At 36.6% G+C, this 13,087-nt stretch overlaps 1 protein-coding gene across 2 annotated transcripts in view; it reads left to right on the top strand.

Annotated features, from left to right (window-relative positions):
• The first annotated feature begins 2,042 nt into the window (after positions 1 to 2,042).
• LOC138026150 (dipeptidyl aminopeptidase BI-like) overlaps positions 2,043 to 13,087 on the top strand; it is a 39,688-nt gene continuing 28,643 nt past the window's right edge. The window contains exons 1-6 of one of the 2 annotated variants that reach the window (XM_068873363.1): positions 2,043 to 4,410; positions 4,901 to 4,932; positions 6,234 to 6,339; positions 8,966 to 9,050; positions 11,008 to 11,111; positions 12,196 to 12,310. In XM_068873363.1, the coding sequence (XP_068729464.1) occupies positions 4,192 to 4,410; positions 4,901 to 4,932; positions 6,234 to 6,339; positions 8,966 to 9,050; positions 11,008 to 11,111; positions 12,196 to 12,310 (661 nt within the window). In that variant the 5' untranslated portion in view covers positions 2,043 to 4,191. The remainder of the gene's footprint in view (positions 4,411 to 4,900; positions 4,933 to 6,233; positions 6,340 to 8,965; positions 9,051 to 11,007; positions 11,112 to 12,195; positions 12,311 to 13,087) is intronic. The other variant, XM_068873362.1, reaches the window with a different exon arrangement.

Raw genomic sequence — 13,087 nt, 5'->3', positions numbered from 1 at the left:
ACTTGCAGATAAGCATTCTTTTATACCCATTTTCTCGCGTCATTGTTAAATGTATTGATAATCCGGTCAAGTTTGATTAGTGGATCTGTCTTTCACAGAACAAATAATTAAGATATATAATAATGAAACATGCTGCAGCTAATGGATTTTTAATTACTTTCTAAAGGGAATTTTCAAATCATGACAATAATAAAACGCTAAAGTTTGCTATTAAGAAAGCGACTGCTGCTTTTGATAACATCAGCTGCCCCTAAAAGCTTGATAGATGAGTTTGAAAACGACTTCGGCTTCGCAAATACGTATGGGGCTTTAGCAACACATGCGCTTTTCTGGGAATTTATTGTAGCAATGATATGCCTCTTCGGATATGGTTTATCTCTTAACCAAAGCAATTCATTGACTTAAAGTTCTATCACTTCCGCTGAACATTAAAATGGGCGTCAGTGGTCTACAGCTTTTAATTACACTCAGTATAGTTTATCGCCGCTTCTTTTTACTAGAATAATCAGAGAATGATCTCCTCCCAATCAAGTCGCGTGAACATTTTAGTTTAGCTATAGTGAGTAACTTCATCCATAGTTAGTAGTACTAACTATGCTTCATCGGACGTGTAAAATGATCTTTGTAACTAAAAAAGATTATGAGAGATTTTCTCTTTTGTTTATGCTGAGGAAGCTATAATCTTCTAGCGATCAGGATTAATCAAAGGTCAGAAACAAAATATTCTTAAACGTTGCATGCAGTCTTGAAACTTGCAGGTGCACGGGTGGAATGTCAGAAATGCCTGACAGCGGTGCCAAATACCGTGTCTACCTTCATGTACCTAACATTCTGTACCTAATATTTGACAAACCGAAAGTGGGAAGAGGGAAGGTAAAAGATGGCAAATAGTTCAGGTTTGTGTTAATGGATGTGCGGTTTGAACCTGCTCAGGACAGTCACATCGGCGATCACTTGTTCTGGCCAGCTCACGGAGTACTAGTGTTTTTCTCGTCAATTGATCAGGAGTGACACTGAGTAATTTAACTAGAGATGTCGGAACGAAAGGATGCCATACACCACTGAGCCCCTCTCGCAAGTCCCGAATAAAAGTTTAAAGGCCCAAATTGTTATTTGTGAAACTGGGATCTGGTTTTTTTTTTTTTTTTGAAAAGGTGGTCTGTTAACATGTTCAATTTCAAGACTAGCTAGGAGAAGATAGTCTCAAAGCTTTCATACGTCTTTCTTGTGAGATACAAAAGAATTTATGGGGCCCTCAAGGCAAGATTTCAAGAAAGCCACACTCAGCTTAAGGGAAAGCTTGAATAACTGCATACAGGGCTGAATCGAAGGTTACTCTTCCCAAACTTTGTGGTTAAAAAATTGACAATAAACGCGAATAGGTCATAATATAGCCCACTTAAAGGGAAATTGTTTCGCCATTATGACCATTATGAGTATTACACTAAAAATCCAACGGACGCTGTTGAGCTCCTCAGTCGTTCCGTTGCTGGCAGCCACAAAATAAAGTCCAAAGTGATTCCTTTGCTCAGAATATATTTACCTACTTTCGGGATCGAATGTCTAGTAAGAAAGTGTTTCGTTCAAGACCTAATTTTAAACGTTCCCAGTCAAGTGAACGTTCAGTTTCATGTTTTTGTGTAGTAACTCGTGTAAAGGTTAAAAAAGAACATGTGTTGGATGACCCTTTTGTTCTATATCGTAAAATAGGTGTTACTGGTCATCGGGGTAGTAAATAAACAACAAAACCTATGATTGCTTGTCTCAAGACGAAGTCACTTAGCTTGTATACCTGGACGTTTCGACAGTTTACTGTTCAGGCGATAACGGGTCGACTGGTTACGCGGTGCTATATGTATCTCGGTGATCGGGATGTGATAGGTAGAAGCGTAACCAGTCGACCTTTTTGCCTGAATCATGAGCGGTCGAAATGTTGCGGTCTACACGCTAATTAGGTAAGTGACTTGGATCGTGTAAGAAATAATGCAGAAAGGTTTTGAAAGTCATCAAAGTTTTAACTGTAAAGAATGAAGTATGTTTAATATTGACCAAAAATCGCTTCAAGTCCGTCCCTTTAACCGCTTTGATTTAAATACGCATCAGTAATAAAGTCCACGTGAGGAGTTGCAGCCGGCAAGAAGGCCAAAGAGATGGCACGCAAGCGTACATCTTGCACTCACGTCTTCGCAGGACAAAAGCATGTTATGTGGCGTAAGATTCATAAAAGAGAGATACGGTTCACAACATTTCCGTTTGGTATATCCATTTCATAAAAAGACACTTGTGGGAGCGTCGCTACTTTTTGTAGTGTCTGCTCAGGAGAAAACTGACAGGGAAGAACTGGTTGTTAAATTGAAAACTCACGAACTGAGAGCCGCACATTGGTTTTTTTTAAAAGGGTTTTTGTTTTTGCTCTTTGGGTGCAGATGATGTTTAATTAATTTGGGTGATAGAGGGACCTGACGATCAGAATGAGCTCCGCCGGTAAGTATCAGGCTTGTAAATTTTCCTGAACACCACTTAAGCAGCTTAAGAATTTAAGACCGGAAAAATGTGACAAGAGTTAAGTCTTAAAATTCAATACAAATTGCCAGAAATACACTGTTCGTCATGGAAGAGATAAAGGAAACAAGAATAGCAAATATGTGCTACTAATAGAACTTCATTTGGCATTGTTAGTCAATTCCCAAAACATTTAATTTCTCGTGAAGTCATTTTCGATGAATAATTAATAAAGAGACTTCAACCAAAAAGCCGCAAATCGCTTAAGAGTAAATATGACACTAATTCTTACGTTTTTAACAATTTTTTCATGGAATGAGAACGTTTGTGAGCTTTTTTCCCACAAATTCAGAGCTCAAAACGCTGCAAAACTCATTTTTCACAACAAAAGTTGCGATTCGACGCTGATGTTTGAACCTCTAAGGCCCGTTTTAAACGTCGCATTTTACATGTGCCGAATCTAATGCAAATGAGAAAAATCTATCGTTTTCGCTCATTTGCATCATATTTGGCACATGTAAAATGCGACGTTTAAAACGGGTCTAAATATTACTAGTTACCTATGCTCAACGATTGCACTTTATATTATTTGCATTTCTGAAGCTTAAACAACGGAACTTTTTTAAGGGATGGCTTTTTCTGGTCAGTTTTCATGAAATGACATGAAGCAAGAAGAAGGGACATTTTTGGAAACTCGTTTTGTAAAGTTACTATTATAGTTCGTTGTAGAGACTTCCTTCCTTCTTTCTGAAAAAGTGTGCAGTTAATTAATTGGTAGTGAGGGATTTGATATTTGGACTAATCAATTTTCTCAAATTTGATTGGTGCATTAACTACTTTATTTTTCACTAATCATTGTGTAGGGTTGAAATTCGACAGTTGGCTGTAATCGGATACCTGAAATCGGACAGTTACATCAACCAATCATATTAAGTGCACCCAGCTCAATCCACCAATCACAGAATTTATCACAATAACTATAGCAAGAACCACTTATCTTACCAAACTGGGGATTTTCCAAAATGGACAAATTTCTAACATTAGACAGTGAAAAAGTAATGCATTAATTTTGTTTTCTCGGAAATTGTAATGGTTATGATTAATTGGTAACACCCTCGGACTTCGTGTCGTCCAATTTGGTCTATGATCATATCGTCCGATTTTGTTAACCACTCGTATGATTACAGACCAAATTGGACTCCCTTCAGTCCTATTACCATTATAAATTGTTGCTAGAAATGATGATAACAGTGTTGCAGTCGTTCGGTTTAGGCCGTTTAGTCGCTATTACTAATTCACCAGCCGCTGTTTCGTCAAAGGGGCCCGCGCTCCCCGAAAACCGGACTCGAGAGAGCGGCGGAAATCGAGACTACTTTCGGTTTTGACATTAGAAGTATTGGAAGCAGAAGCAGAGTAATTGACTGCAAATATTTATCTATTGTAAGAATGTTAGAGCTTGCAATCCACTTTTCCAAGTCCAATCCAACGTCAGAGAAACTTTAATAGATTTACACAACATATCATTCTTAGTCTATCAATTTCCGCTGATTTTTCTGTATTTGGAGCGAAGAGACTGGTAAATTTAAAAACGGAAGAAAAACACATCTTTGGAAAATACCGATCATAGAATCATGCAGAAATTATTGCAAAGTTTAATTTTTCACTCCTATCTTAATTAACGTTTTTATCATGCAAGTCTGCCGCTTGGCGAAAATCTCGACTTTTCCTCTGGGACCACTGACCTCTGTTGGTTCTAATTTTCGTCGCTTATCCTCCTTGAGTTTTATTTCAAGGCTTTTTGGAATATCAGTGGGGGAGCCAAACCCGAAGAGAGTACTGAACCATCAAATTGTCCACGGAGTTGAACTTAAGGATGATTTTTCCTGGCTTAAACACCGCAGTTCCAAGGTGAGTCAGAACCGGCTGAAATACTGCAGCTCACGTGGTTGTGTCATTAATTCTGTCACTGTACCGGGCCTTCCTAGCTCTGGCGGAATCCTCTTGAGAATTAGGCATGTTAGGCAGTGCACGCTATTTACACGCAAATAACTGGCCGGGTGTTGTCAGACATTGATCACCATCGGCAAATATAAATTAACAAAGACGCTTGATTGTACCGCACAAATTCTACGTACACGTTTTCAACATAGGAAGTCTTTTAGAGATTAAAATTTATGAGAGTCTGTGGAATATCGAGGCAATTTGAAAATTTCCAAGGAATTTATCACGGGTCGGTATCCCATTATTCTTTCCACCTGTTTCTCTCAACCTTTGGATAAATGTTATTATTCATGTTCAGACTCTGCCCCCCACCTGGGATTTTTTAGTAGTAGTAGTAGTAGTGATGGCCTGATCGGAATTTATAGCTGTAGTGAATTTTGTTTTTTCTTTAATCTAGGATGTGAGGAAGTACATTAAAGCAGAAAACAGGTGGGATAAATTTCATTAATAAGGGAATAACATGACTTTTTGAGGGAATATTGTTTATTTGCGCCCGCGTCAAATAAACAATAATTATTCCCGAAAAAAGTCATGTCATTATCATTATTATCAATAAAGAAGGCCAAATGATATCCAGAATGCGAGTTTTAATAATACAAGCTACAGCTGTAAGTGAATAAGAAATTCAAAGTCACTTCAAATCATCATGTAAGTGTTGTTGAACAATCAACTCAGTCCAGTGAACTTATTTAAAATTACCCAAAAAATGCGTAAAATCATCTATATATAATAGGCATATCACAAAGTTAACCTTAAAAATGTCTATGCTGGTAACAGAATCATCACAAAGTTAACGGAAACTGTAGGGCTGTAGGGCTGATAATGCATTAGCAGCCTGCTGTCAGTCTTTTGCGGCCCGCTGAGCGTGTGTTTTGAGGAGGACGATTTTCTATTTGGCGGCGTATATTGATAATATTATTTAAACCTCTAGTAGGTGTATATAATAAAATTTTATAATGTATATAGTATAATACATTTTCTTTGACAATGAAAGAAAAAATAATTATACCTGTAATTAAAATTAAAACTGTTTCTTAAAAGTAGCTAAGTTCTAAGCCATTTTAATCATCTTTGGAAGTTTTAAGGCCACGTGGATGGACTGCACAGTAAAGGGAAATGCTTGATCCCCAAATGTCTTATGAGTTGTTCTTGCGAGGCACCTCTAAGAAAGTAAGGTCATTGGATCGCAAAGAACTTCTGGTACAGTAACAGAAGATACCTTTTTTCTCAAAAGATTGGAAATGTAACAATAACAACAACAACACTTTATTATTACGAAACATATCATTTTTATCTTACTGGAATATGTATTTATCTTCAAAAATCAAGGCAGGTAGGATACAGTGTTAAGTTCACATCTAATTCTAACTAAGCATGGAGCTAAAGATATACAAGTTAACTATTAAAGTATGGCACTTAAATTTACAGGTTTATTACAATAAATTGTACATGTATATACGTAGTTCCTTTTATAAATGGTTACATGTGGACCCACACCACTTAATGCCTTGAATATAAAATTAATAATAATACTTTAACCCTCAGTCCCCACCTGAGAGTAAGACTTGTAGATTTTACTCTGTCTAACAGCAGACAATTTTTACTCGACAAATGGGGTTGCTCTAGGAGCAAATAGGTTAACAACATCCAGTTACACTCAAAACGAGGTTCCCTCTATTTAGTCTAATGGTGATGTACATGACTTGTACAGCTGTTTTTTACAATTTCAGGTTTGCAGCAGAGGCCTTGGGTGATACAGAAAGTTTCCAGGAAAAACTGACAAAGGAAATGATTGACTGGGTACAAAAATACTGTGATGATGATTCAGTGCCTGAAGTAAGTGTTTTCCTGGTTTCAAGACTGACAGTTTAGTGTATAATTTAAGTATATCGTGCTTTCTCCTGCTCAGTAAGAGGTTTGATGGGCCAGCGTGAAGATACGGTGTAGAAGGGGATAGTTTGTGAAGAAACTGTGGTGCTGCATTGTCATGGGGAAGTAGTATACAAAAATTTTGGTTTTATCAACGGAGTTGATAATGTCTGGATAAAAGCAGTGAAGTTTTACAGACATGTTTCGGAAGTTGCCTCTGCCATCTTCATTGTGAAATGAACAATAAATTACAGTGAAATATATACTAGAGAAATTACAATAATAATAATGACAGTAATTAAGACTATGACAATAGTAATTCAAAATTAAACAGAAAGTTTTAATTAAAATTAACGTGTTTGACCTGTGCGTTAAGTGTTGGTTTGTCCCAAAATATGTGCAACGCCTCTTTGATTTTGAGAGCAAACCGCGAAGATGCCTGATCAATGATGGCAAAATTGTCGCGGGAGCATGTAGAGCGACACGCTGAGGAGCTCTCCAGATGCTTGAAAATGTGTGAGGCCCTGTCGTGTTATCGTTTTCCTCTTTCAAAGTAGGTAGCCTCTTTAGTGTGAAAGACCCTGTCCCCAATGGACTCCTATCATGCGTTGTTTATAAATTTTTGTGTGCAGGCTGTGCAGCTTGCTATGTCAGTGAAACCACCCGACATTTCAACACACGTGTAAGGGAACATTTGGAAATGGACAGGGCCTCACACATTTTCAAGCATCTGGAGAGCTCCTTAGCGTGTCACTCTGCATGCTCCTGGGACAATTTTGCCATCATTGATCAGGCATCTTCGCGGTTTGCTCTCAAAATCAAAGAGGCGTTGCACATATTTTGGGACAACCAACACTTAACGCACAGGTCAAACACGTCAATTTAAAACTTTCTGTTTAATTTTGAATTACTATTGCTGTAGTCTTAATTACTGTCATTATTGTTATTGTAATTTCTCTAGTATTTATATTTCACTGTAATTTATTGTTCATTTCACACTGAAGATGGCAGAGGCAACTGCCGAAACATGTCTGTAAAACTCAGGAAGTGTCATGTTTTTCTTAAAGTTGATAATGTAAATTGGCCACCGTACAGAGATTCTAAAAGCTGATGTTTCTAGAATTAGCCCTTCGTCAGGGCGAATCAAAGATAGTTTCATATTCAGCCTGCTTTTGAAACATTAGGCGTGATGTAGGAATAAATGTAACTTTAAAAAAGGAATAATTTAACAAATTACTGGACGGGCCGGTATATAATGGTTTATTCATGAGATAAAAATACATGTATAACAGATGTTGCTATGAAAAGGAAAGTCGAGAAATAAAAGTAGCAAAATACAGGGTTATAGCATATAAAGAAATGCCCACAATTCTAAATTTGTAAACTTGCAACATTAATATCAAAAGTATTTTTGTAGGTAAGTAGTTCTTAGAAGATAAATATGGTAAAAGAGCTTTTTTGAAGTATTCTGTATTATTTTTATTACAATAGGTCTAAATACATGTACATTGTAATATTATGCTAGTCTAAAGATATATTACTAAGGTGCCCAGGTGATTATATTGAGGAAGTAATTAGCTATGCAATGGATGGCGCTCAATCATTTATTTGAAGTTAAAAAGGTGGTGCTTAAGTCATAATTTTTTGTAAAAGCTCTAGATGATCAAAACTAATGGAAGTACTTTTCTAGTATTACGCCCCTTAATTAATTAATGTGACTTAGAACTGTTGAAAAGCCTTGGACAGTGCTAACATCGAAATTACTAGTTTTTGGCATAAACAGAAGGGCTGTGCAAAATTGCAGTAAAGTGTTAATTCTAATACACCTTTTGTGTGTTGTGGTTCAATTAAAAAATTTTCCAACCAGTTCAATTTGGATGTTTCGCTGTCTAATATTAATTAATTTATTATCATAATCTGAAACAAAATTAATGAAAAGTCAAAATTAAACTTGAGCTAGTTTTAAAAATTTTGAACCAAAATTAATATTCAATTAACCATGATAACACGTGTATCTTTCCTTGGGTAGGCTTCTTATTACAGGAATGAACAAACATTTTTGTTCTGTTACTTTGTGGAGCTCGAAAACTGAAATGATTGGGGTGATTAAATCAAAAACTATTCAGCAGGTCACCTGAAAGAGCATCTGTCGTGAACTTTTCTATTTTTATACAATCTTGATGTTATTGCTTCTTACCTGTATGCAAACACCTTACAAGTATCTTTTGAAAGGATGTTATTTTATGGACATCTAGTTTGAGGGACTTTGGTTTAGAGTGGTTTTACCCAGTGGTACAAGGTAAAATGTGGGAGGATTCTGGGACCCCTATGGAGAGTATGAGGTATTGTCACCTTAGGTAAATTAGACCTGGAGATTGGAAACAGCTACTTTTTTGTTGTAGGTTCCTTGCTGCCTGGCAAAGTTTGTGAGACAGGGCCAAGGGCTTTATTCCAATGTCCTGCTTAAATTTTGTATTCTGACAAAATGATTGGAGTTACGTGGCAGAAGTTGCAAAATATTAGCTTGAGGCATACTATGCATACTTGAATGAAAATCAACCTTGGTTCTTATATGTTCTCTTTTGTTTTCCAGGAATTAGATGGGTTTGTTTATTATTTGAGCAATCCACCAGAGGGCTTCTCTCTTCCACTTTATTGTAGACGGAAGATGTTAGAAGGTTGGTAAAATGCCTTCTTCTAACTAGATAATACTTTTTAACTAAAAGCCTTCATTTCTTTTCGTCTTCATGGTAAGGAGGTCCAAAGGCTAAATGCAAGATAAACTTCCTCATCCACAAACTTAAAGATACTCATTACCGGTACATGTATATTCAGGATTCAGGAAAAAAAGGAAAGTTTTCTTACCCTGGAGCACTAATTGGGGACAATGTAAACTGAGAATCAACAAATTAATGCAAATCAAATCAGTGATGAAAGGCAGGCTTGTGATCGCAGTGAACTATTATCATCACCATCATCATCATCATCATCATGCATGACTGATGATTCTACTCTTGATAAAAAGTTACACACATACACAAATGGGAAAAAAAGATTTAGTGCACTAGTCAAAAGCAAAAGAAATGCTAGTCTAAGACAGTCTGTTTGCTAAGTTTGGCATAACATATCCTTTTAATATCGCAATATTGTTCTTCTCTGTACACCTCGCTCCTAGTGCCAGTTGTTCAAACAATGGATAGTGGCGCGCTATCCAGTGGATGGTGATTTATCTTGTGGATAGCATTGTCCACCCTTTGAACAACTGGTGCCCATGGTGTACTTTCATGGCCACATTCCTCATTCTCTCTAGCAGTATCTAATTTGAAAGACTGCCCATCTTTAATAAAAGGGAATCTACACTAAAGCAAGAAAATAACTTTAAACCACAGAACATAATAATTACTTTTACAATGAAAATTGTTCGAACTTTTTCCAATGAAAGTGTTTGTATCTGAAATAAGTGAATTCCTAGCCTCCCTTGGTCTTTTTATTTGTTTGCATGACAAAACACGACTGCCTCAGAAAAGAAGGCCTTTCGACTGATTTTTGAAAGGACTGCTCGCAGCCTAGTGAATTTCAAAAATGTCTGTTTTGGTTTCAAATTTCCTGTTTGTTACGATCTTGAATACTATGTGTTGCAGTTGCTCTGTTGTTTCAAAAACAAAAGCCCTTTGTGTCAAAACAATAAGTTAAACAGGCCTTCTGATATTACACGATGGTGCGATCAATTCGCACAAACGACTTCAAATCGCATCCGATCGCACACGAATAATCGCATCGTTCACAAAAGAACGCACAAAATTCATAAAATAAAACATAAATCAACAAGTTTCTTATGAGCCATTTTTAAGATGATTTACCTTGGAAAACGGCTAAAAAGCCTTTGTTACCTTCAATTTCGTAAATATTCGAAGTTCAAGGCGTTGTTTTGCATGTGGGGGGCCTGGTACAAGTCTCATTCTTAAAGAGTCACCAATTGGTGTAACACAAACACGCCCTTTGTTCAGATTAGCAAATCCGTTCAGAAATATAATATTATTATACTGCACACAAAAACAAAGTGTAAGAAGCTACAGTCGTACAGTAGCATACAGGAATTAGTTATTGATCATTCATTTGTAGCTGTGCCCTTTCAACTTTTAACGTGGTGCACCAATAGTGCAGAAGACCTCATTCTTTTTACTTGTCTCAACTAATGTCGATCAAGATTCATAATTACTGTTCCCTTATGTTCAAAAATAATGTCTTAAGGGCAGTAAAAACATGTTTTTTTTTTAATCCTGAAACCTTGAACAACAAGCTTAAAATTGCTCAGAAAAAAATCGCATAATTTACAATATTTATTGCATAATTGGCCTTTCTAATTGCATAATCTGCCCTGCAAATTTTGCACAATTTGCTTTTTTTCATCGCACCCTATCAGAAGGCCTGATTAAAGGGCAACCGTAACACGTCACAGTTTTTTAAGGTGGTTGTGCCCAGGAAATTGAAAGTGAAAGAAAGCGATTTTAAAATTCATTTGCCGGAGTGGAGTTTCCCTTTAAAAAGTTTGGCTTTGACAGTTCGAGATGAGAGTGGTTGCCTTCCTTCATCGTATCCCATTCTAATCATTTATTTTTCTTGGTTGTTACGTAGATGGAACATATTGTGAGCCAGAGATCATCCTGAACCAAAATGAGCTTCAGGAGAGATATCCTTATGTCTCAATTCCTGTGATTAAAATGTCGCCTTCTCGTAGGGTAAGATATTTTATTCGGACTGACTTATTTTAATACTCAAACAAGACTTCAATGTCAAGAGGTTTATCAGGAGTATGTCAATTGGTCTGCCATATTAAACTGAATCCTTAACATTAACCGGATATAACAAAACAATGTAAAACGTAACTGTAAATCTATGCAATTGTGCCACTTCAGATATGAAAAACCACTCAAAGCCAACCTTTAGAAGATGCCGAAAATATGTGGAAATGTTCAGTTTTATTTCTCATCATTGGCACCAGACCCCGAGAATAGGGTTAACTCCTACTATAAACGAAAAATATGTAACAGTTCAAGTATTTCTGTTCCAACTTCACATGTACAGGCAGTAAACCAAACTTATCCAATTTAATTTAGGTAGCACTGACACTAGTCTTCAATGTAGAATGATGAGAATCTCCTGCAAAACCCTGAAGTAGTCCCAAATGAATCTACAATGCATCCCGTAACCTACGGGTCTTTATATTATGCTGTCAGAATATTCAACTTGTGATTAACTTGTTCCTACTTGACAGTCATCAGCAATTACACATAATTATAAAATAATTAGGATAGTACGCCACCTCTCATTGGTCAATAGGTGTGTTTAGATGAGAGTATGGAAACACGGCTGTGACATCGCATGAATTTTGATTGGTTATGTTGTCAGAAGTGTGTTTTGATTGGTTGGAAGGAAATATGAGCGTGTATCAAGAAAATCTGTTTCAATCTAGAAGTAAAAAAACCAGCATTTCCCTTCAATTGTTGATTAGAATTATCTTTGAGAATTATTTTATAAAAGCTTTAGAGGACTTTTTTCTGTGTTTCCATAGCCTCATCTAAACACTCGGAGACATTGGGAGAATTCTCAACAGTTATGCAAACCCTCGACTGAGTTTCGCGCTTGCATAACTGTCTTGAATTCTCCCAACTCCCCCTCATGTTTAGATGAGGCTATGGAAACACGGAAAACGTCCTCTATTGCTTAATTGGCATCCACGTGTAGTGTTCATGTTAAGCTAAAAATACCTACTGTTCTTGGCTGTCTAATAATATTATGTCTGTGATTGCAATACCTTTTTAGTTTGTTGCCTTTCTGTTGGACAGAAAAGGAGAAGGAACATTTTCATGTTACATCACAGAAGCATGTGAAGGACAAATGAACACTATAGATGTTATACACAATGTTGTCAATTTTGGTATGTCATGCTATATCATTCACATTGAAGCATCTACATTGTACAGTCAACATCAATAAATTGAGACATTTTGACATTCCTTTAAAATGTAACTAAATTTCTAGTTAATAATTATCACAACTCCCCTTCCTCCTAAAACAATGTTATTTGCAGTTCTCCCTGAATTACGTTGTGTTGGGTGGAATGGGAAGTGGCGTTTTCAGATTCAAGTTATGGTCTGCAAAATAATTTGAAAAATGGACAAATTATTAACTCTTTGGTCCAGGATTGCATTTTATAGGTTTTTGTAACAAAATAATGTATTACTAACTGAAGTCTTATTGTATTTGTCAATAACACTGGCTCTTGTGTCAAGTGTTGTTAACCAATGGTCATTCACTAATACGTCTGATGTTGTGTCACTGACTCACTTTTGGGCTAATTATGTGTGGACACAGTGTGCAAGAGGTATCCTTGATATAAAAAACGAAAGGGTAGCCAGGCTCATGTTTAAGATAGCAGTGTTTGAAGAGGGGATTTAGGGTCATTGAATATGCAGAAAGATGTGTAGACTGTTGCAGTATTTGAGAGTATTCTCAGGGACCTACATGTTCATGTAGATCCCCCATGTAGGCAGTTCATACTCACTAACACACTCTCTTACTGACTTAGAACCAATCGTGTGCTTGTCTACACGTACATGTAGGTCCCCCGCACTTTATTCAGTGTGGAACTAAATTATACGCTTTGAAATAGTTTTCAATTGTGTTTTGATGTCATGACATGATGTGTTACATA

Source organism: Montipora capricornis, chromosome 12 (genome assembly GCF_036669925.1).
Source record: "Montipora capricornis isolate CH-2021 chromosome 12, ASM3666992v2, whole genome shotgun sequence".
Taxonomy (NCBI): Eukaryota; Metazoa; Cnidaria; class Anthozoa; order Scleractinia; family Acroporidae; genus Montipora; species Montipora capricornis.
Note: the sequence above shows the minus strand (reverse complement) of the source record. Positions and strands in the feature narration are given on the sequence as shown.